We start from the raw sequence: 22,838 nt of genomic DNA, 5'->3' as shown, positions 1-22,838 counted from the left end.
TGCCAGGGAAGGCAGGGTTGTGACCACCTTGCATGCCAGGGAAGGCAGGGTTGTGACCACCTTGTATGCCAGGGAAGGCAGGGTTGTGATCACCTTGCATGCCAGGGAAGGCAGGGTTGTGACCACCTCGCATGAAAGGGAAGGCAGGGTTGTGACCACCTTTCATGCCAGGGAAGGTAGGGTTGTGACCACCTTGTATGCCAGGGAAGGCAGGGTTGTGATCACCTTGCATGCCAGGGAAGGCAGGGTTGTGACCACCTTGTATGCCAGGGAAGGCAGGGTTGTGATCACCTTGCATGCCAGGGAAGGCAGGGTTGTGACCACCTCGCATGACAGGGAAGGCAGGGTTTTGACCACCTTGTATGCCAGGGAAGGTAGGGTTGTGATCTTGTATGCTATGGAAGGCAGGGTTGTGACCACCTTGCATGCCCTGGAAGTCAGGGTTGTGACTACCTTGCATGCCCTGGAAGTCAGGGTTGTGACCACCTTGCATGCCAGGGAAGGCAGGGTTGTGACGCCCTTGTGTGCCATGGAAGGCAGGGTTGTGACCACCTTGCATGCCAGGGAAGGCAGGGTTTTGACCCTGCATGCCAGGAAAGGCAGGGTTGTGACCACCTTGCATGCCGGGGAAGGCAGGGTTGTGACCACCTTGCATGCCAGGGAAGGCAGGGTTGTAACCACGTTGTATGCCAGGGAAGGCAGGGTTGTGACACCCTTGTATGCCAGGGAAGGCAGGGTTGTGACCACCTTGTATGCCAGTGAAGGCAGGGTTATGACCACCTTGCATGCCAGGGGAGGCATTATTGTGACCACCTTTTATGCCAGGGAAGGCAGGGTTGTGACCACCTTGCTTGCCAAGGAAGGCAGGGTGATGACCTTCTTGTATGCCAGGAAAGGCAGGGCTGTGACCACCTTGCATGCTAGGGAAAGCAGGGTTGTGACCACCTTGCATGCCCTGGAAGGCAGGGTTGTGACCACCTTGCATGCCAGGGAAGGCAGGGTTGCGACCACCTTGCATGCCCTGGAAGGCAGGGTTGTGACCACCTTGCATGCCAGGGAAGGCAGGGTTTTGACCTTGCATGCCAGCGAAGGCAAGGTTGTAACCACGTTGTATGCCATGGAAGGCAGGGTTGTGACACCCTTGCATGCCAGTAAAAGCAGGGTTGTGACCACCTTGTATGCCAGGGAAGGCAGGGCTGTGACCATCCTGCATGCCAGGGGGCAGGGTTGTGACCACCTTGCATGCCAGGGGAGGCAGGGATGTGACCACCTTGCATGTAAGGGGAGGCATTATTGTGACCACCTTTTATGCCAGGGAAGGCAGGGTTGTGACTACCTTGCATGCCAGAGATGGCAGGGTAGTGGCCACGTTGTATGCTAGGGAATGCAGGGTTGTGACCACCTTGCATGCCAGGGAATGCAGGGTTGTAACCACGTTGTATGCCAGGGGAGGCATTATTCTGACCACCTTTTATGCCAGGGAAGGCAGGGTTGTGACCACCTTGCTTGCCAGGGAAGGCAGGGTTGTGACCACGTTGCATGCCAGGGAAGACAGAGTTGTGACCACCTTGTATGCCAGGGAAGGCAGGGTTGTGACCTTGCATGCCAGGGAGGCCAGGATTGTGACCACCTTGTATGCCAGGGAATGCAGGGTTGTGACCACCTTGCATGCCAGGGAAGGCAGGGTTGTGACCACCTTGTATGCCAGGGAAGGCAGGGTTGTGACCACCTTGCATGCCAGGGAAGGCAGGGTTGTGACCACCTCGCATGCTAGGGAAGGCGGGGTTTTGACCACCTTGTATGCCAGGGAAGGCAGGGTTGTGATCTTCTTGCATGCTATGGAAGGCAGGGTTGTGACCACCTTGCATGCCCTGGAAGGCAGGGTTGTGACCACCTCGCATGCCAGGGAAGGCAGGGTTGTGATACCCTTGTGTGCCAGGGAAGGCAGGGTTGTGACCACCTTGCATGCCAGGGAAGGCAGGGCTTTGACCCTGCATGCCAGGGAAGGCAGGGTTGTGACCACCTTGCATGCCAGGGAAGGCAGAGTTGTAACCACGTTGTATGCCAGGTAAGGCAGGGTTGTGACACCCTTGTATGCCAGGGAAGGCAGGGCTCTGACCACCTTGCATGCCAGGGAAGGCAGGGTTGTGACCACCTTGCATGGCAGGGAAGGCAGGGTTGTGACCACCTTGCATGAAAGGGAAGGCAGGGTTGTGACCACCTTGTATGCCAGGGAAGGCAGGGTTGTGACCACCTTGTATGCAAGGGAAGGTAGGGTTGAGACCTTCTTGTATGCCACGGAAGGCAGGGTTGTGACCACCTTGCATGCCAGGGAAGGCTGGGTTGTGACCACCTTGCATGCCAGGGGAGGCTGGGTTGTGACCACCTTGTATGCCAGGGAAGGCAGGGTTGTGACCACCTTGCATGCCAGGGAAGGCAGGGTTGTGACCACCTTGTATGCCAGGGAAGGCAGGGTTTTGATCACCTTGCGTGCCAGGGAAGGCAGGGTTGTAACCACGTTGTATGCCAGGGAAGGCAGGGTTGTGACACCCTTGTATGCCAGGGAAGGCAGGGTTGTGACCACCTTGTATGCCAGGGAAGGCAAGGTTGTGACCACCTTGCTTGCCAGGGAAGGCAGGGTTTTGATCACCTTGCGTGCCAGGGAAGGCAGGGTTGTAACCACGTTGTATGCCAGGGAAGGCAGGGTTGTGACACCCTTGTATGCCAGGGAAGGCAGGGTTGTGACCACCTTGTATGCCAGGGAAGGTAGGGTTGTGACCACCTTGTATGCCAGGGAAGGAAGGTTGTGACCACCTTGTATGCCCGGGAAGGCAGGGTTGTGGCCACCTTGTATGCCAGAGAATGCAGGGTTGTAACCTCGTTGTATGCTAGGGAAGGCATTATTGTGACACCCTTATATGCCAGGGAGGGCAGGGTTGTGACACCCTTGTATGCCAGGGAAGGCAGGGTTGTGACCACCTTGTATGCCAGGGAAGGTAGGGTTGTGACCACCTTGTATGCCAAGGAAGGCAGGGTCGTGACCACTTTGCATGCCAGGGGAGGCATTATTGTGACCACCTTTTATGCCCGGGAAGGCAGGGTTGTGACCACCTTGCATGCCAAGGAAGGCAGGGTTGTAACCACGTTGTATGCTAGGGAAGGCATGGTTGTGACCACGTTGCATGCCAGGGAAGGCATGGTTGTGACCACGCTGCATGCCAGGGGAGGCATTATTGTGACCACCTTTTATGCCAGGGAAGGCAGGGTTGTGACCACCTTGCTTGCCACGGAAGGCAGGGTTGTGACCACGTTGCATGCCAGGGAAGGTAGAGTTGTGACCACCTTGTATGCCAGGGAAGGCAGGGTTGTGACCACCTTGCATGCCAGGGAAGGCAGGGTTGTGTCCACCTTGTACGCCAAGGAAGGAAGGGTTGTGACCTTGCATGCCAGGGAAGGCAGGATTGTGACCACCTTGTATGCCAGGGAAGGCAGGGTTGTGACCACCTCGCATGAAAGGGAAGGCAGGGTTGTGACCACCTTGCATGCCAGGGAAGGTAGGGTTGTGACCACCTTGTATGCCAGGGAAGGCAGGGTTGTGATCACCTTGCATGCCAGGGAAGGCAGGGTTGTGACCACCTTGTATGCCAGGGAAGGCAGGGTTGTGATCACCTTGCATGCCAGGGAAGGCAGGGTTGTGACCACCTCGCATGACAGGGAAGGCAGGGTTTTGACCACCTTGTATGCCAGGGAAGGTAGGGTTGTGATCTTGTATGCTATGGAAGGCAGGGTTGTGACCACCTTGCATGCCCTGGAAGTCAGGGTTGTGACTACCTTGCATGCCCTGGAAGTCAGGGTTGTGACCACCTTGCATGCCAGGGAAGGCAGGGTTGTGACGCCCTTGTGTGCCATGGAAGGCAGGGTTGTGACCACCTTGCATGCCAGGGAAGGCAGGGTTTTGACCCTGCATGCCAGGAAAGGCAGGGTTGTGACCACCTTGCATGCCGGGGAAGGCAGGGTTGTGACCACCTTGCATGCCAGGGAAGGCAGGGTTGTAACCACGTTGTATGCCAGGGAAGGCAGGGTTGTGACACCCTTGTATGCCAGGGAAGGCAGGGTTGTGACACCCTTGTATGCCAGGGAAGGCAGGGTTGTGACCACCTTGTATGCCAGTGAAGGCAGGGTTGTGACCACCTTGCATGCCAGGGGAGGCATTATTGTGACCACCTTTTATGCCAGGGAAGGCAGGGTTGTGACCACCTTGCTTGCCAAGGAAGGCAGGGTGATGACCTTCTTGTATGCCAGGAAAGGCAGGGCTGTGACCACCTTGCATGCTAGGGAAGGCAGGGTTGTGACCACCTTGCATGCCCTGGAAGGCAGGGTTGTGACCACCTTGCATGCCAGGGAAGGCAGGGTTGTGACCACCTTGCATGCCAGGGAAGGCAGGGTTTTGACCTTGCATGCCAGGGAATGCAGGGTTGTAACCACGTTGTATGCCAGGGAAGGCAGGGTTGTGACACCCTTGCATGCCAGTAAAAGCAGGGTTGTGACCACCTTGTATGCCAGGGAAGGCAGGGCTGTGACCATCCTGCATGCCAGGGGGCAGGGTTGTGACCACCTTGCATGCCAGGGGAGGCAGGGATGTGACCACCTTGCATGTAAGGGGAGGCATTATTGTGACCACCTTTTATGCCAGGGAAGGCAGGGTTGTGACTACCTTGCATGCCAGAGATGGCAGGGTAGTGGCCACGTTGTATGCTAGGGAATGCAGGGTTGTGACCACCTTGCATGCCAGGGAATGCAGGGTTGTAACCACGTTGTATGCCAGGGGAGGCATTATTCTGACCACCTTTTATGCCAGGGAAGGCAGGGTTGTGACCACCTTGCTTGCCAGGGAAGGCAGGGTTGTGACCACGTTGCATGCCAGGGAAGACAGGGTTGTGACCACCTTGCATGCCAGGGAAGGCAGGGTTGTGACCTTGCATGCCAGGGAGGCCAGGATTGTGACCACCTTGTATGCCAGGGAATGCAGGGTTGTGACCACCTTGCATGCCAGGGAAGGCAGGGTTGTGACCACCTTGTATGCCAGGGAAGGCAGGGTTGTGACCACCTTGCATGCCAGGGAAGGCAGGGTTGTGACCACCTCGCATGCTAGGGAAGGCGGGGTTTTGACCACCTTGTATGCCAGGGAAGGCAGGGTTGTGATCTTGCATGCTATGGAAGGCAGGGTTGTGACCACCTTGCATGCCCTGGAAGGCAGGGTTGTGACCACCTCGCATGCCAGGGAAGGCAGGGTTGTGATACCCTTGTGTGCCAGGGAAGGCAGGGTTGTGACCACCTTGCATGCAAGGGAAGGCAGGGCTTTGACCCTGCATGCCAGGGAAGGCAGGGTTGTGACCACCTTGCATGCCAGGGAAGGCAGAGTTGTAACCACGTTGTATGCCAGGTAAGGCAGGGTTGTGACACCCTTGTATGCCAGGGAAGGCAGGGCTCTGACCACCTTGCATGCCAGGGAAGGCAGGGTTGTGACCACCTTGCATGGCAGGGAAGGCAGGGTTGTGACCACCTTGCATGAAAGGGAAGGCAGGTTTGTGACCACCTTGTATGCCAGGGAAGGCAGGGTTGTGACCACCTTGTATGCAAGGGAAGGTAGGGTTGAGACCTTCTTGTATGCCACGGAAGGCAGGGTTGTGACCACCTTGCATGCCAGGGAAGGCTGGGTTGTGACCACCTTGCATGCCAGGGGAGGCTGGGTTGTGACCACCTTGTATGCCAGGGAAGGCAGGGTTGTGACCACCTTGCATGCCAGGGAAGGCAGGGTTGTGACCACCTTGCATGCCAGGGAAGGTAGGGTTATGACCACCTTGCATGCCAGGGAAGGCAGGGTTGTGACCACCTTGCATGCCAGGGAAGGCAGGATTGTGACCACCTTGCATGCCAGGGAAGGCAGGATTGTGACCACCTTGCATGCCAGGGAAGACAGGGTTGTGACCACCTTGCATGCCAGGGAAGGCAGGGTTGTGACCTTGTTGTATGCCGGGGTAGGTAGGGGAGGTAAGTGAATAGCAGTGTCATGTGAATACAGCAAGCAACAGCAAGCAACAGCAGGCAACAGGAAGCAACACGAAGCAACATTATGCAAAGACAAGCAACAGCAAGCAACAGGAAGCAACACGAAGCAACATTATGCAAACACAAACCACAGCAAGCAGCAACAAGGAACAACAAGCAACAGTAAGCAACAGCAAGCAACAGTAAGCAACAGCAGGCAACAACAAGCAACAGGCAACAGCAGGCAACAACAAACAACAGAAGGCAAGAACAAGCAACAACAATCAACGGTAAGCATGAACAGTCAACAGCAAGCAACAACAAGCAAAAGCAAGCAACAACAAGCAACCTTGCATCACCTTCTTATTGGAGGAGGCCATGTCGGGTGGCGAGGAAGGCGTGTGATTGGTTGACCCCTGATGAGCTTGACCAATGGGCGTGGAGGGGGTGGAGCAGTTGCTGGCCCCGCCTCCATTCGCCCGTGAGATAAGAGAGCGAGGTTTGCCCCGTCGCCAACCCTGCAAAGTGACAAGTGCCAGACGTAGGACACAGGGCAAGTGGTCTTCTCTACAAGGTCAAGTGGTACCATGCTCTTATACCTTGGAACAAACAACTGTCCCTCTCTCCTAGCTCCTAGCATGAACAATGTAGTCCTAGCTCCTAGCATGAACAATGTAGTCCTAGCTCCTAGCTTGAACAATGTAGTCCTAGCTCCTAGCATGAACAATGTAGTCCTAGCTCCTAGCATGAACAATGTAGTCCTAGCTCCTAGCATGAACAATGTAGTCCTAGCTCCTAGCATGAACAATGTAGTCCTAGCTCCTAGCTTGAACAATGTAGTCCTAGCTCCTAGCATGAACAATGTAGTCCTAGCTCCTAGCATGAACAATGTAGTCCTAGCTCCTAGCATGAACAATGTAGTCCTAGCTCCTAGCATGAACAATGTGGTCATAGCTCCTAGCATGAACAATGTAGTCCTAGCTCCTAGCATGAACAATGTAGTCCTAGCTCCTAGCATGAACAATGTGGTCATAGCTCCTAGCATGAACAATGTGGTCATAGTTCCTAGCATGAACAATGTGGTCATAGCTCCTAGCATGAACAATGTGGTCATAGTTCCTAGCATGAACAATGTGGTCATAGCTCCTAACATGAACAATGTAGTCCTAGCTCCTAGCATGAACAATGTGGTCATAGCTCCTAGCATGAACAATGTGGTCATAGTTCCTAGCATGAACAATGTGGTCATAGCTCCTAGCATGAACAATGTGGTCATAGTTCCTAGCATGAACAATGTGGTCATAGCTCCTAGCATGAACAATGTACTCCTAGCTCCTAGAATGAACAATGTAGTCCTAGCTCCTAGCATGAACAATGTAGTCCTAGCTCCTAGCATGAACAATGTGGTCATAGCTCCTAACATGAACAATGTAGTCCTAGCTCCTAGCATGAACAATGTGGTCATAGCTCCTAGCATGAACAATGTGGTCATAGTTCCTAGCATGAACAATGTGGTCATAGCTCCTAGCATGAACAATGTACTCCTAGCTCCTAGAATGAACAATGTAGTCCTAGCTCCTAGCATGAACAATGTAGTCCTAGCTCCTAGCATGAACAATGTGGTCATAGCTCCTAGCATGAACAATGTGGTCATAGCTCCTAGCATGAACAATGTGGTCATAGCTCCTAGCATGAACAATGTAGTCCTAGCTCCTAGCATGAACAATGTGGTCATAGCTCCTAGCATGAACAATATGATCATAACTGGTGGTGACAAAGTTACATGCAGCCTTAATGACTCCTCTCGTGTAGCCGATAGGTTTGAAACCCTATTAAGTGTGTATTGTGAAACAGCTTTGTCACTGTGGCAAACCTGTATGTCACTCTGTATATTATTACTCTCTGTGTTTAATTTATTAAGAAGTTAAATATCCATTTGTCCACTTCTGCAGTTATGCCTTTCACACACATTTTGTGAGTTGTGACACCAGGGTCGCACCTGTCCAAGGTTGTAGCAGCCAGTGTACACTGTTAGTACTGTGCTTGTCTTCCAGTGCATGCAAGACCATGTTGTAGTGGTCTACCAATTGTGCAAGACAGGAACGACCTGTTCTAAACACATGTTGTCCTGGGTTGTGCAAGACAGGAAGGACCTGTTCTAAACACATGTTGTCCTGGGTTGTGCAAGACAGGAACGACCTGTTCTAAACACATGTTGTCCTGGGTTGTGCAAGACAGGAAGGACCTGTTCTAAACACATGTTGTCCTGGGTTGTGCAAGACAGGAACGACCTGTTCTAAACACATGTTGTCCTGGGTTGTGCAAGACAGGAACGACCTGTTCTAAACACATGTTGTCCTGGGTTGTGCAAGACAGGAACGACCTGTTCTAAACACATGTTGTCCTGGGTTGTGCAAGACAGGAACGACCTGTTCTAAACACATGTTGTCCTGGGTTGTGCAAGACAGGAACGACCTGTTCTAAACACATGTTGTCCTGGGTTGTGCAAGACAGGAACGACCTGTTCTAAACACATGTTGTCCTGGGTTGTGCAAGACAGGAAGGACCTGTTCTAAACACATGTTGTCCTGGGTTGTGCAAGACAGGAACGACCTGTTCTAAACCCTTGTTGCCCTTGTTATGGACACTGTTCCTTCTTAAGACCAGTTCAAAGATTATCAATGTCTGACGTTGGTGCTATTGGTCTATATTTTTTGCGTTAACTTTACTGTCATCTTTGTGGAGTGGGGGAATATCAGTGTTTTTGTTAATGACTGTGGGATGACTCCCGAGTCCAGATTCTTCCACAGAATATTTAAGGCACGAGACAATGGTGTCTTACAGTTCTTGATGAATATGGAACTTCACGAGTCTGAGTCTGGGGTAACGAATATGCTCATGTTATCACTGTGTTCTTGTAAGTCAAGAGGTGGTTGGGTTACATCTGAAATTGTGGTGACGTCTGCAGCATTTCAAGTTTCGTTAATGAAAGCTTCGTTTGTGTCATCCATTGTTAGACTGATTAATGGCTCATAAAAAACAGAGTTTACTGACTTAAATATTTCACTTATTTCTTTAGTATGTTTGGTGTAAGTTCAATGTTCCAACAGTTCGGGTCTCATACTACATGTGGGGTTTCACCTCCAGTTTTGTGCATGTGAAAAAAATATTTGAAATGTCTTCTATTTATGCTAGGTGTCCCCTCCGCCTCTCCTGGATTCAACATGACACATTTAGTTTAAAATCAATTTTCTCACTTTCTCTAAGCTGTGTTTCATTTTGTTGTTCAGAAAGTTTACTATCTTTGAGAATCTCTGTTATTTGTAGTCGATGCCTGTGGAGGGAGTGCCTCTCTCTCTCTCTCTCTCTCTCTAATGAATCTCCTCTCTGTAAGAGGTATGTGCCTGGAGCAAGATACAAGTGTTAATGACTTCCTGCTCCCGAGGAACTGTTTCAGATCCATGTTGGTAATATCAGTCACATGGTCTTCTCAGCTGCTTCACTAAGATCACCGCTGATTTGGTCTCAGTTCATAATCTTATTGAAGATTAAGACAAATGTGCAACACTTGTGTCTCTTATTGTCGAAATGTTTCTCCTACACAGTAGACTTCTTCAGTCAGATACAATGGCAGCAGTAGTAATGAAATAAAGATGATGTAACTAGTCCATCATCCTTGGAGAAAAAGTATTTGGGGTGGTCAGTCCCTCAGCCTTGACCAGCTAAACAGAGTTCAACTCTTCTCCAGGCTGAGGGACTGACCACCTCAAATACCTTCTCTCCAAGGATTATGGACTGGTTACATCATCCTTATTTCATTAATGCTGCTACTATTGTATCTGACTGAAGAAGTCTACCGTGTAGGAGAAACATTTCCTCAGTAAAGACCCCCAAGTGTTGCACATGTGTCTAGACCAACAACCTGTCGCTATTTTATACAGTTTTCAACAATTATGGTGTTATTTATGAATTATCCTCATGACTGGTCGTGTTTCCTGACCCAAACCAGTGTATATGTAGGTGTGAACCAGTGTATATGTAAGTGTGAATCAGTGTATATGTAGGTGTGAATCAGTGTATATGTAGGTGTGAACCAGTGTATATGTAGGTGTGAATCAGTGTATATGTAGGTGTGAATCAGTGTATATGTAGGTGTGAACCAGTGTATATGTAGGTGTGAATCAGTGTATATGTAGGTGTGAATCAGTGTATATGTAGGTGTGAACCAGTGTATATGTAGGTGTGAATCAGTGTATATGTAGGTGTGAACCAGTGTATACGTAGGTGTGAACCAGTGTATATGTAGGTGTCAACCAGTGTATATGTACGTGTGAATCAGTGTATATGTAGGTTGTGAACCAGTGTATATGTAGGTGTGAACCAGTGTATATGTAGGTGTGAACCAGTGTATATGTAGGTGTGAATCAGTGTATATGTAGGTTGTGAACCAGTGTATATGTAGGTGTGAACCAGTGTATATGTAGGTTGTGAACCAGTGTATATGTAGGTGTGAACCAGTGTATATGTAGGTGTGAACCAGTGTATATGTAGGTGTGAACCAGTGTATATGTATGTCTGAACCAGTATATATGTAGATCTGAACCAGTGTATATGTAGGTGTGAACCAGTGTATATGTAGGTGTGAACCAGTGTATATGTATGTCTGAGCCAGTATATATGTAGATGTGAACCAGTGTATATGTAGGTGTGAACCAATGTATACGTAGGTGTGAACCAGTGTATAGGTAGGTGTGAACCAGTGTATATGTAGGTGTCAACCAGTGTATATGTATGTTTGAACCAGTGTATATGTAGGTGTCAACTAGTGTATATGTATGTCTGAACCAGTATATGTGTAGGTGTGAACCAGTGTATATTTAGGTGTTAACCAGTGTATATGTAGGTGTTAACCAGTGTATATGTAGGTCTGAACCAGTGAATATATAGGTGTGAACCAGTGTATATGTAGGTTGTGAACCAGTGAATATATAGGTGTGAACCAGTGTATATGTAGGTTGTGAACCAGTGAATATATAGGTGTGAACCAGTGTACATGTAGGTTTAAACCAGTGTATATGTAGGTGTGAACCAGTGTATATGTAGGTTGTGAACCAGTGTATATGTAGGTGTGAACCAGTGTATATGTAGGTTGTGAACCAGTGTATATGCAGGTGTGAACCAGTGTATATGTAGGTGTGAACCAGTGAATATATAGGTGTGAACCAGTGTACATGTAGGTGTGAACCAGTGTATATGTAGGTGTGAACCTGTATATATGTAGGTGTGAACCAGTGTATATGTATGTCTGAACCAGTAGATATGTAGGTGTGAACCAGTGTATATGTAGGTGTGAACCAGTGTATATGTAGGTGTGAACCAGTGTATATGTAGGTGTTAGCCAGTGTATATATAGGTGTGAACCAGTGTACATGTAGGTGTGAACCATTGTATATGTAGGTGTGAACCAGTGTATATGTAGGTGTGAACCAGTGTATATGTAGCTGTGAACCAGTGTATATGTAGGTGTGAACCAGTGTATATATAGGTGTGAACCAGTGTATATGTAGGTGTGAACCAGTGTATATGTAGGTGTGAACCAGTGTATATAAAGGTGTGAACCTGTGTATATAAAGGTGTGAACCTGTGTATATGTAGGTGTGAACCAGTGTATATGTAGGTGTCAACCAGTGTATATGTATGTCTGAACCAGTATATATGTAGGTCTGAACCAGTGTATATGTAGGTGTGAACCAGTGTATACGTAGGTGTGAACCAGTGTATATGTATGTCTGAACCAGTATATATGTAGGTGTGAACCAGTGTATATGTAGGTGTGAACCAGTGTATATAAAGGTGTGAACCTGTGTATATGTAGGTGTGAACCAGTGTATATGTAGGTGTCAACCAGTGTATATGTATGTCTGAACCAGTATATATGTAGACCTGAACCAGTGTATTTGTAGGTGTGAACCAGTGTATACGTAGGTGTGAACCAGTGTATATGTAGGTGTGAACCAGTGTATATGTATGTCTGAGCCAATATATATGTAGATGTGAACCAGTGTATATGTAGGTGTGAACCAGTGTATACGTAGGTGTCAACCAGTGTATATGTAGGTGTGAACCAATGTATACGTAGGTGTGAACCAGTGTATACGTAGGTGTGAACCAGTGTATATGTAGGTGTCAACCAGTGTATATGTATGTCTGAACCAGTATATATGTAGGTGTGAACCAGTGTATATTTAGGTGTGAACCAGTGTATATTTAGGTGTGAACCAGTGTATATGTAGGTGTTAACCAGTGTATATGTATATCTGAACCAGTGTACATGTAGGTCTGAACCAGTGTATATGTAAGTGTGAACCTGTATATATGTAGGTTTGAACCAGTGTATATGTATGTCTGAATCAGTGTATATGTATGTCTGAACCAGTGTATATGTATGTCTGAACCAGTGTACATGTAGGTCTGAACCAGTGTATATGTATATATGAACCAGTGTACATGTAGGTCTGAACCAGTGTATATGTATGTTTGAACCAGTGTATATGTAGGTCTGAACCAGTGTATATATAGGTTTGAACCAGTGCATATGTAGGTCTGAACCAGTGTATATGTAGGTCTGAACCAGTGTATATGTAGGTCTGAACCAATGTATATGTAGGTCTGAACCAGTGTATATGTAGGTCTGAACCAATGTATATGTAGGTCTGAACCAGTGTATATGTAGGTCTGAACCAGTGTATATGTAGGTCTGAACCAGTGTATATGTAGGTCTGAACCAATGTATATGTAGGTGTGAACCAGTATATATGTAGGTCTGAACCAGTGTATATGTAGGTCTGAACCAGTGTATATGTAGGTCTGAACCAGTGTATATGTAGGTCTGAACCAGTATATATGTAGGTCTGAACCAGTGTATATGTAGGTCTGAACCAGTGTATATGTAGGTCTGAACCAGTGTATATGTAGGTGTGAACCAGTGTATATGTATGTTTGAACCAGTGTATATGTAGGTCTGAACCAGTGTATATATAGGTTTGAACCAGTGCATATGTAGGTCTGAACCAGTGTATATGTAGGTCTGAACCAATGTATATGTAGGTCTGAACCAGTGTATATGTACGTCTGAACCAGTGTATATGTATATCTGAACCAGTGTACATGTAGGTCTGAACCAGTGTATATGAAGGTCTGAACCAGTGTATATGTAGGTCTGAACCAGTGTATATGTAGGTGTGAACCAGTGTATATGTAGGTCTGAAGCAGTGTATATGTATGTCTGAACCAGTGTATATATAGGTCTGAACCAGTGTATATGTAGGTCTGAACCAGTGTATATGTAGGTCTAAACCAGTGTATATGTAGGTCTGAACCAGTGTATATGAATATCTGAACCAGTGTACATGTAGGTCTGAACCAGTGTATATGTAGGTCTGAAGCAGTATATATGTATGTCTGAACCAGTGTATATGTAGGTGTGAACCAGTGTATATGTAGGTGTGAACCAGTGTATATGTAGGTCTGAACCAGTGTATATGTAGGTCTGAACCAGTGTATATGTAGGTCTGAACCAGTGTATATGTAGGTCTGAACCAGTGTATATGTAGGTCTAAACCAGTGTATATGTAGGTCTGAACCAGTGTATATGTAGGTCTGAACCAGTGTATATGTATATCTGAACCAGTGTACATGTAGGTCTGAACCAGTGTATATGAAGGTCTGAACCAGTGTATATGTAGGTCTGAACCAGTGTATATGTAGGTGTGAACCAGTGTATATGTAGGTCTGAACCAGTGTATATGTAGGTCTGAACCAGTGTATATATAGGTCTGAACCAGTGTATATGTAGGTGTGAACCAGTGTATATGTAGGTGTGAACCAGTGTATATGTAGGTCTGAACCAGTGTATATATAGGTATGAACCAGTGTATATGTAGGTGTGAACCAGTGTATATGTAGGTGTGAACCAGTGTATATGTAGGTGTGAACCAGTGTATATGTAGGTCTGAACCAGTGTATATGTAGGTATGAACCAGTGTATATGTAGGTCTGAACCAGTGTATATGTAGGTGTGAACCAGTGTATATGTAGGTGTGAACCAGTGTATATGTAGGTGTGAACCAGTGTATATGTAGGTGTGAACCAGTGTATATGTAGGTGTGAACCAGTGTATATGTAGGTGTGAACCAGTGTATATGTAGGTGTGAACCAGTGTATATGTAGGTGTGAACCAGTGTATATGTAGGTGTGAACCAGTGTATATGTAGGTGTGAACCAGTGTATATGTAGGTGTGAACCAGTGTATATGTAGGTGTGAACCAGTGTATATGTAGGTGTGAACCAGTGTATATGTAGGTGTGAACCAGTGTATATGTAGGTATGAACCATTGTATATGTAGGTGTGAACCAGTGTATATGTAGGTGTGAACCAGTGTATATGTAGGTGTGAACCAGTGTATATGTAGGTGTGAACCAGTGTATATGTAGGTGTGAAAGTGGATCAGGTTGTGGTGTGAGTGTTGGCCTCAACACCACTACATGTGTACCAGGTCTTCATCACTTGCCACTATTAAGTTGAGCGTATTTTCTGGTCTGGTTGGTTCTGCTGTCTGTTGGATTAAGACAGATTTATTGCAGAGGTTAAATAAATCGATAGTGTTAGACTGTTGCTCCAAACTAGTGCCAGAGGTTGTCTCTGCTATTATAGTCCCTGCTCAGTTCTTACATTAAAGTCACCAAGCAGTAAGATATTTGGGGTCGGGTTCCATGGTAAATCAAGATAGTGGTCGACTTTCAATGGTTGGTTTTTGACTTGCTGGTATATATACAAACATATATACACAGCATTATGCAAATATCGTGAACAAGCGATACAAGATGCAAAACAACCACGGGGGGGGGGAGTTGAATGATAGCTCGAGGCCTTTCGTGTTGAAATCAACACATCATCAGGAGCTTGCAATGTTCCAGAAAGTGAACTCCAACAAAGGCGCTCCCGTGATCGTGTTTGCTTGGACCTTCTCCTCTTTTCTGCAACAATGCAAGCTCCTGTTGCGTTGATTGCAACACGAAAGGCCTAGAGCTATCATTCAACTCCCCCTGTGGTTGTTTAACATACCGCATGTTGTACATTTCTCAAGATTAATGGACTGAACATATTGACTCCAGGCTGATGGACTGATTAACTCATCCTCATCCTCCACCGTTCTTCTCTGTATTAGACTGAAGAAGCCACTGGCTGGAGAAGTGTTTCCACAATAAAGATTCCAATATGTTGCGCAAGTGTCTCAGTCTTCAACTTGTGGGTTTTCTAAACCACTTATATCACTTCGACATCATTTTTAAGTAACTTGGTGCAGATTAACCCTTTCTGGCTGCCTGCTCTTGTAGTGGTGTGTCAACATGTTGTAGCTAGGTATCCATACTTCACCGTCAGTCTCGTATGTTGTAGCTAGGTATCCATACTTCACCTTCAGTCTCGTATGTTGTAGCTAGGAATCCATACTTCACCGTCAGTCTCGTATGTTGTAGCCAGGTATCCATACTTCACCGTCAGTCTCGCATGTTGTAGCTAGGAATCCATACTTCACCGTCAGTCTCGTATGTTGTAGCTAGGAATCCATACTTCACCGTCAGTCTCGCATGTTGTAGCTAGGAATCCATACTTCACCGTCAGTCTCGTATGTTGTAGCTAGGAATCCATACTTCACCGTCAGTCTCGCATGTTGTAGCTAGGAATCCATACTTCACCGTCAGTCTCGTATGTTGTAGCTAGGAATCCATACTTCACCGTCAGTCTCGTATGTTGTAGCTAGGAATCCATACTTCACCGTCAGTCTCGCATGTTGTAGCTAGGAATCCATACTTCACCGTCAGTCTCGTATGTTGTAGCTAGGAATCCATACTTCACCGTCAGTCTCGTATGTTGTAGCTAGGTATCCATACTTCACCGTCAGTCTCGTATGTTGTAGCTAGGAATCCATACTTCACCGTCAGTCTCGTATGTTGTAGCTAGGTATCCATACTTCACCGTCAGTCTCGTATGTTGTAGCTAGGTATCCATACTTCACCGTCAGTCTTGTATGTTGTAGCTAGGTATCCATACTTCACCGTCAGTCTTGTATGTTGTAGCTAGGTATCCATACTTCACCTTCAGTCTTGTATGTTGTAGCTAGGTATCCATACTTCACCTTCAGTCTTGTATGTTGTAGCTAGGTATCCATACTTCACCGTCAGTCTCGTATGTTGTAGCTAGGTATCCATACTTCACCTTCAGTCTTGTATGTTGTAGCTAGGTATCCATACTTCACCGTCAGTCTTGTATGTTGTAGCTAGGTATCCATACTTCACCGTCAGTCTTGTATGTTGTAGCTAGGTATCCATACTTCACCGTCAGTCTTGTATGTTGTAGCTAGGTATCCATACTTCACCGTCAGTCTTGTATGTTGTAGCTAGGTATCCATACTTCACCGTCAGTCTTGTATGTTGTAGCTAGGTATCCATACTTCACCGTCAGTCTTGTATGTTGTAGCTAGGTATCCATACTTCACCGTCAGTCTTGTATGTTGTAGCTAGGTATCCATACTTCACCGTCAGTCTTGTATGTTGTAGCTAGGTATCCATACTTCACCGTCAGTCTTGTATGTTGTAGCTAGGTATCCATACTTCACCTTCAGTCTCGTATGTTGTAGCTAGGTATCCATACTTCACCTTCAGTCTTGTATGTTGTAGCTAGGTATCCATACTTCACCTTCAGTCTTGTATGTTGTAGCCAGGTATCCATACTTCGTCAGTCTTGTATGTTGTAGCTAGGTATCCATACTTCACCTTCAGTCTTGTATGTTGTAGCTAGGTATCCATACTTCACCGTCAGTTTCGTATGTTGTAGCTAGGTATCCATACTTCACCGTCAGTCTTGTATGTTGTAGCTAGGTATCCATACTTCACCGTCAGTCTTGTATGTTGTAGCTAGGTATCCATACTTCACCGTCAGTCTTGTATGTTGTAGCTAGGTATCCATACTTCACCTTCAGTCTTGTATGTTGTAGCTAGGTATCCATACTTCACCTTCAGTCTTGTATGTTGTAGCTAGGTATCCATACTTCACCTTCAGTCTTGTATGTTGTAGCTAGGTATCCATACTTCACCTTCAGTCTTGTATGTTGTAGCTAGGTATCCACACTTCACCTTCAGTCTTGTATGTTGTAGCTAGGTATCCATACTTCAGTCAGTCTTGTATGTTGTAGCTAGGTATCCATACTTCACCGTCAGTCTTGTATGTTGTAGCTAGGTATCCATACTTCACCGTCAGTCTTGTATGTTGTAGCTAGGTATCCATACTTCACCGTCAGTCTTGTATGTTGTAGCTAGGTATCCATACTTCACCGTCAGTCTTGTATGTTGTAGCTAGGTATCCATACTTCACCTTCAGTCTTGTATGTTGTAGCTAGGTATCCATACTTCACCGTCAGTCTTGTATGTTGTAGCTAGGTATCCATACTTCACCTTCAGTCTCGTATGTTGTAGCTAGGTATCCATACTTCACCGTCAGTCTTGTATGTTGTAGCTAGGTATCCATACTTCACCGTCAGTCTTGTATGTTGTAGCTAGGTATCCATACTTCACCTTCAGTCTTGTATGTTGTAGCTAGGTATCCATACTTCACCTTCAGTCTTGTATGTTGTAGCTAGGTATCCACACTTCACCTTCAGTCTTGTATGTTGTAGCTAGGTATCCATACTTCACCGTCAGTCTTGTATGTTGTAGCTAGGTATCCATACTTCACCGTCAGTCTTGCATGTTGTAGCTAGGTATCCATACTTCACCGTCAGTCTTGTATGTTGTAGCTAGGTATCCATACTTCACCGTCAGTCTTGCATGTTGTAGCTAGGTATCCATACTTCACCGTCAGTCTTGTATGTTGTAGCTAGGTATTCATACTTCACCTTCAGTCTTGTATGTTGTAGCTTGGTATTCATACTTCACCGTCAGTCTTGTATGTTGTAGCTAGGTATTCATACTTCACCGTCAGTCTTGCATGTTGTAGCTAGGTATCCATACTTCACCGTCAGTCTTGTATGTTGTAGCTAGGTATCCATACTTCACCGTCAGTCTTGTATGTTGTAGCTAGGTATCCATACTTCACCGTCAGTCTTGTATGTTGTAGCTAGGTATTCATACTTCACCTTCAGTCTTGTATGTTGTAGCTAGGTATCCATACTTCACCTTGTATGGGGGTCTTCCTGAAGACTACAATCATTGTCATACCCAGTGACGAGACCACTATTAAACACTATCTTCACGCTTTAACTTGGTCTAAAATCACTAGTGAACACTATCTTCACGCTGCTACTTGGTCTAAGACCACTAGTGAACATTATCTTCCTGTTACTTGGTCTAGGCTAGGGTCATGGATGTTTGCCAACACAGGATGTTAGGTTAGTGTTGTGGTGTCAGTGTTTTACAGGACATTATATATGTGATTAGGATGAGTGAGTCACTGACTTCAGCCTGGCTCCAGTCTGGCTCCAGTCTGGCTCCAGCCTAGCTCCAGCCTGGCTCCAGCCTAGCTCCAGCCTGGCACCAGCCAGGCTCCAGCCTGGCTCCAACCCAGCTCCAGCCCGGCTCCAACCCGGCTCCAACCCGGCTCCAGCCCAGCTCCAGCCCGGCTCCAGCCCGGCTCCAGCCCGGCTCCAGCCCGGCTCCAGCTTGGCTCCAGCTTGGCTCCAGCCTGGCTCCAGCCTGGTTCCAGTCTGACTCTAGCCTGGCTCCAGCCTGGCTCCTGGTCTGCACGTCCATATCTGCTCTCTCTAACAGAAAAATCTCTGTTGTCCGCATGTTTAGTGTTCGTGTAGAGTTTAGTGTCCAAGTAGAGTTTACTGTCCAAGTAGAATTTAAGTAGAGTTTAGTGACCAAATAGAGTTTAGTGTCCAAGTGGAGTTTAGTGACCAAGTAGAGTTTAGTGACCAAGTAGAGTTTAGTGTCCAAGTAGAGTTTAGTGCCCAAGTAGAGTTTAGTGTCCAAGTAGAGTTTAGTGACCAAGTAGAGTTTAGTGACTAAGAAGAGTTTAGTGACCAAGTAGAGTTTAGTGACCAAGTAGAGTTTAGTGACCAAGTAGAGTTTAGTGACCAAGTAGAGTTTAGTGACCAAGTAGAGTTTAGTTACAAAGAGTTTAGTGACCAAGTAGAATTTAGTGACCAAGTAGAGTTTAGTGACCAAGTAGAGTTTAGTGACCAATTAGTTAAGTGTCCAAGTAGAGTTTAGTGTCCAAGTAGACTTTAGTGTCCAAGTAGAGTTTAGTAGCCAAGTAGAGTTAAGTCACAAAATAGAGTTTAGTGACCAAGTAGAGTTTAGTCACAAAGTAGAGTTTAGTGACCACTCAGAGTTTAGTGTCCAAGTGGAGTTTAGTGTCCAAGTAGAGTTTAGTGACCAAGTAGAGTTTAGTGATCAAGTAGAGTTTAGTGTCCGAGTATAGTGTCCAAGTAGAGTTTAGTGACCAAGTAGAGTTTAGTGTCCAAGCAGAGTTTAGTGACCAAGTAAAGTTTAGTGTCCAAGTAGAGTTTAGTGGCCAAGTAGTTTAGTGGCCAAGTAGAGTTTAGCGTCCAAGTAGAGTTTAGTGGCCAAGTAGAGTTTAGTGACCAAGTAGAGTTTAGTGGGCCAAGTAGAGTTTAGTGACCAAGTAGAGTTTAGTGGGCCAAGTAGAGTTTAGTGACCAAGTAGAGTTTAGTGTCCAAGTATAGTGACCAAGTAGAGTTCAGTGTCCAAGTATAGTTTAGTGACCAAGTAGAGTTTGGAGTTTAGTGGCCAAGTAGAGTTTAGTGTCCAAGCAGAGTTTAGTGACCAAGTAGAGTTTAGTGTCCAAGTAGAGTTTAGTGGCCAAGTAGAGTTTAGTGACCAAGTAGAGTTTAGTGGCCAAGTAGAGTTTAGTGGCCAAGTAGAGTTTAGTGACCAGGTATAGTTTAGTAATCAAGTAGAGTTTAGTGACCAAGTAGAGTTTAGTGACCAAGTAGAGTTTAGTGACCAGGTAGAGTTTAGTAATCAAGTAGAGTTTAGTGACCAAGTAGATTTTAGTGTCCAAGTAGAGTTTAGTGGCCAAGTAGAGTTTAGTGACCAAGTAGAGTTTAGTGACCAAGTAGAGTTTAGTGACCAAGTAGAGTTTAGTGACAATAACTGAACACTGCCACAGTAACTGTTGTGTGGTAGTCACTCCAAATCCACAGAATGTACCGGTCCATCCAGGTCCATTAACAAGTCACCTACATGTACCGGTCTATCCAGGTCAATTAACAAGTCATTTACATGTACCGGTCTATCCAGGTCCATTAACAAGTCAGCTACACGTACCGGTTCATTAATAAGTCATTTACATGTACCAGTCCATCTGAGTCCATTAACAAATCACCTACATGTACCGGTCCATCCAGAACCATTAACAAGTCACCTACATGTACCGGTCCATCCAGAACCATTAACAAGTCACCTACATGTACCGGTCCATGCAGAACCATTAACAAGTCACCTACATGTACCGGTCTATCCAGGTCCATTAACAAGTCATCTACATGTACCGGTCCATTAACAAGTCAACTACACGTACCGGTCCATTAACAAGCCATTAACATGTACCGGTCCATCGGGGTCCAATAACAAGTCATCTATATGTACCGGTCCATGCAGAACCATTAACAAGTCACCTACATGTACCATCCAGAACCATTAACAAGTCACCTACATGTTAACAAGTCACCTACATGTACCGGTCCATCCAGAACCATTAACAAGTCACCTACATGTACTGGTCCATGCAGAACCATTAACAAGTCACCTACATGTACCGGTCCATGCAGAACCATTAACAAGTCACCTACATGTACCGGTCCATGCAGAACCATTAACAAGTCACCTACATGTACCGGTCCATCCAGAACCATTAACAAGTCACCTACATGTACCGGTCCATCCAGAACCATTAACAAGTCACCTACATGTACCGGTCCATGCAGAACCATTAACAAGTCACCTACATGTACCGGTCCATCCAGAACCATTAACAAGTCACCTACATGTACCGGTCCATCCAGAACCATTAACAAGTCACCTACATGTACCGGTCCATGCAGAACCATTAACAAGTCACCTACATGTACCGGTCCATGCAGAACCATTAACAAGTCACCTACATGTACCGGTCCATCCAGAACCATTAACAAGTCACCTACATGTACCGGTCCATCCAGAACCATTAACAAGTCACCTACATGTACCGGTCCATCCAGAACCATTAACAAGTCACCTACATGTACCGGTCCATCCAGAACCATTAACAAGTCACCTACATGTACCGGTCCATCCAGAACCATTAACAAGTCACCTACATGTACCGGTCCATCCAGAACCATTAACAAGTCACCTACATGTACCGGTCCATCCAGAACCATTAACAAGTCACCTACATGTACCGGTCCATCCAGAACCATTAACAAGTCACCTACATGTACCGGTCCATCCAGAACCATTAACAAGTCACCTACATGTACCGGTCCATCCAGAACCATTAACAAGTCACCTACATGTACCGGTCCATCCAGAACCATTAACAAGTCACCTACATGTACCGGTCCATCCAGAACCATTAACAAGTCACCTACATGTACCGGTCCATCCAGAACCATTAACAAGTCACCTACATGTACCGGTCCATCCAGAACCATTAACAAGTCACCTACATGTACCGGTCCATCCAGAACCATTAACAAGTCACCTACATGTACCGGTCCATGCAGAACCATTAACAAGTCACCTACATGTACCGGTCCATGCAGAACCATTAACAAGTCACCTACATGTACCGGTCCATGCAGAACCATTAACAAGTCACCTACATGTACCAGTCCATGCAGAACCATTAACAAGTCACCTACATGTACCGGTCCATCCAGAACCATTAACAAGTCACCTACATGTACCGGTCCATCCAGAACCATTAACAAGTCACCTACATGTACCGGTCCATCCAGAACCATTAACAAGTCACCTACATGTACCGGTCCATCCAGAACCATTAACAAGTCACCTACATGTACCGGTCCATCCAGAACCATTAACAAGTCACCTACATGTACCGGTCCATCCAGAACCATTAACAAGTCACCTACATGTACCGGTCCATCCAGAACCATTAACAAGTCACCTACATGTACCGGTCCATCCAGAACCATTAACAAGTCACCTACATGTACCGGTCTATCCAGAACCATTAACAAGTCACCTACATGTACCGGTCCATCCAGAACCATTAACAAGTCACCTACATGTACCGGTCCATCCAGAACCATTAACAAGTCACCTACATGTACCGGTCCATCCAGAACCATTAACAAGTCACCTACATGTACCGGTCCATGCAGAACCATTAACAAGTCACCTACATGTACCGGTCCATCCAGAACCATTAACAAGTCACCTACATGTACCGGTCCATCCAGAACCATTAACAAGTCACCTACATGTACCGGTCCATCCAGAACCATTAACAAGTCACCTACATGTACCGGTCCATGCAGAACCATTAACAAGTCACCTACATGTACCGGTCCATGCAGAACCATTAACAAGTCACCTACATGTACCGGTCCATGCAGAACCATTAACAAGTCACCTACATGTACCGGTCCATCCAGAACCATTAACAAGTCACCTACATGTACCGGTCCATCCAGAACCATTAACAAGTCACCTACATGTACCGGTCCATCCAGAACCATTAACAAGTCACCTACATGTAC

At 46.4% G+C, this 22,838-nt stretch overlaps 1 protein-coding gene across 12 annotated transcripts in view; it reads right to left on the bottom strand.

Moving 5' to 3' along the window:
* Window positions 1-22,838, bottom strand: part of LOC128696147 (protein lin-10) — a 921,476-nt gene that overhangs the window by 237,576 nt on the left and 661,062 nt on the right. For 6 of the 12 annotated variants that reach the window (XM_053787271.2, XM_053787270.2, XM_053787272.2 and 3 more), the window contains one exon: window positions 6,408-6,566. The exons of the other annotated variants lie outside the window; for them this stretch is intronic. In XM_053787271.2, the coding sequence (XP_053643246.2) occupies window positions 6,408-6,566 (159 nt within the window). The remainder of the gene's footprint in view (window positions 1-6,407; window positions 6,567-22,838) is intronic. 12 annotated transcript variants of the gene reach the window in all.

This window comes from Cherax quadricarinatus, chromosome 48 (assembly GCF_038502225.1).
Source record: "Cherax quadricarinatus isolate ZL_2023a chromosome 48, ASM3850222v1, whole genome shotgun sequence".
Lineage (NCBI taxonomy): Eukaryota > Metazoa > Arthropoda > Malacostraca > Decapoda > Parastacidae > Cherax > Cherax quadricarinatus.
The sequence above is the reverse complement of the archived record's forward strand: the minus strand, read 5'-3'. Positions and strand labels throughout refer to the sequence as shown.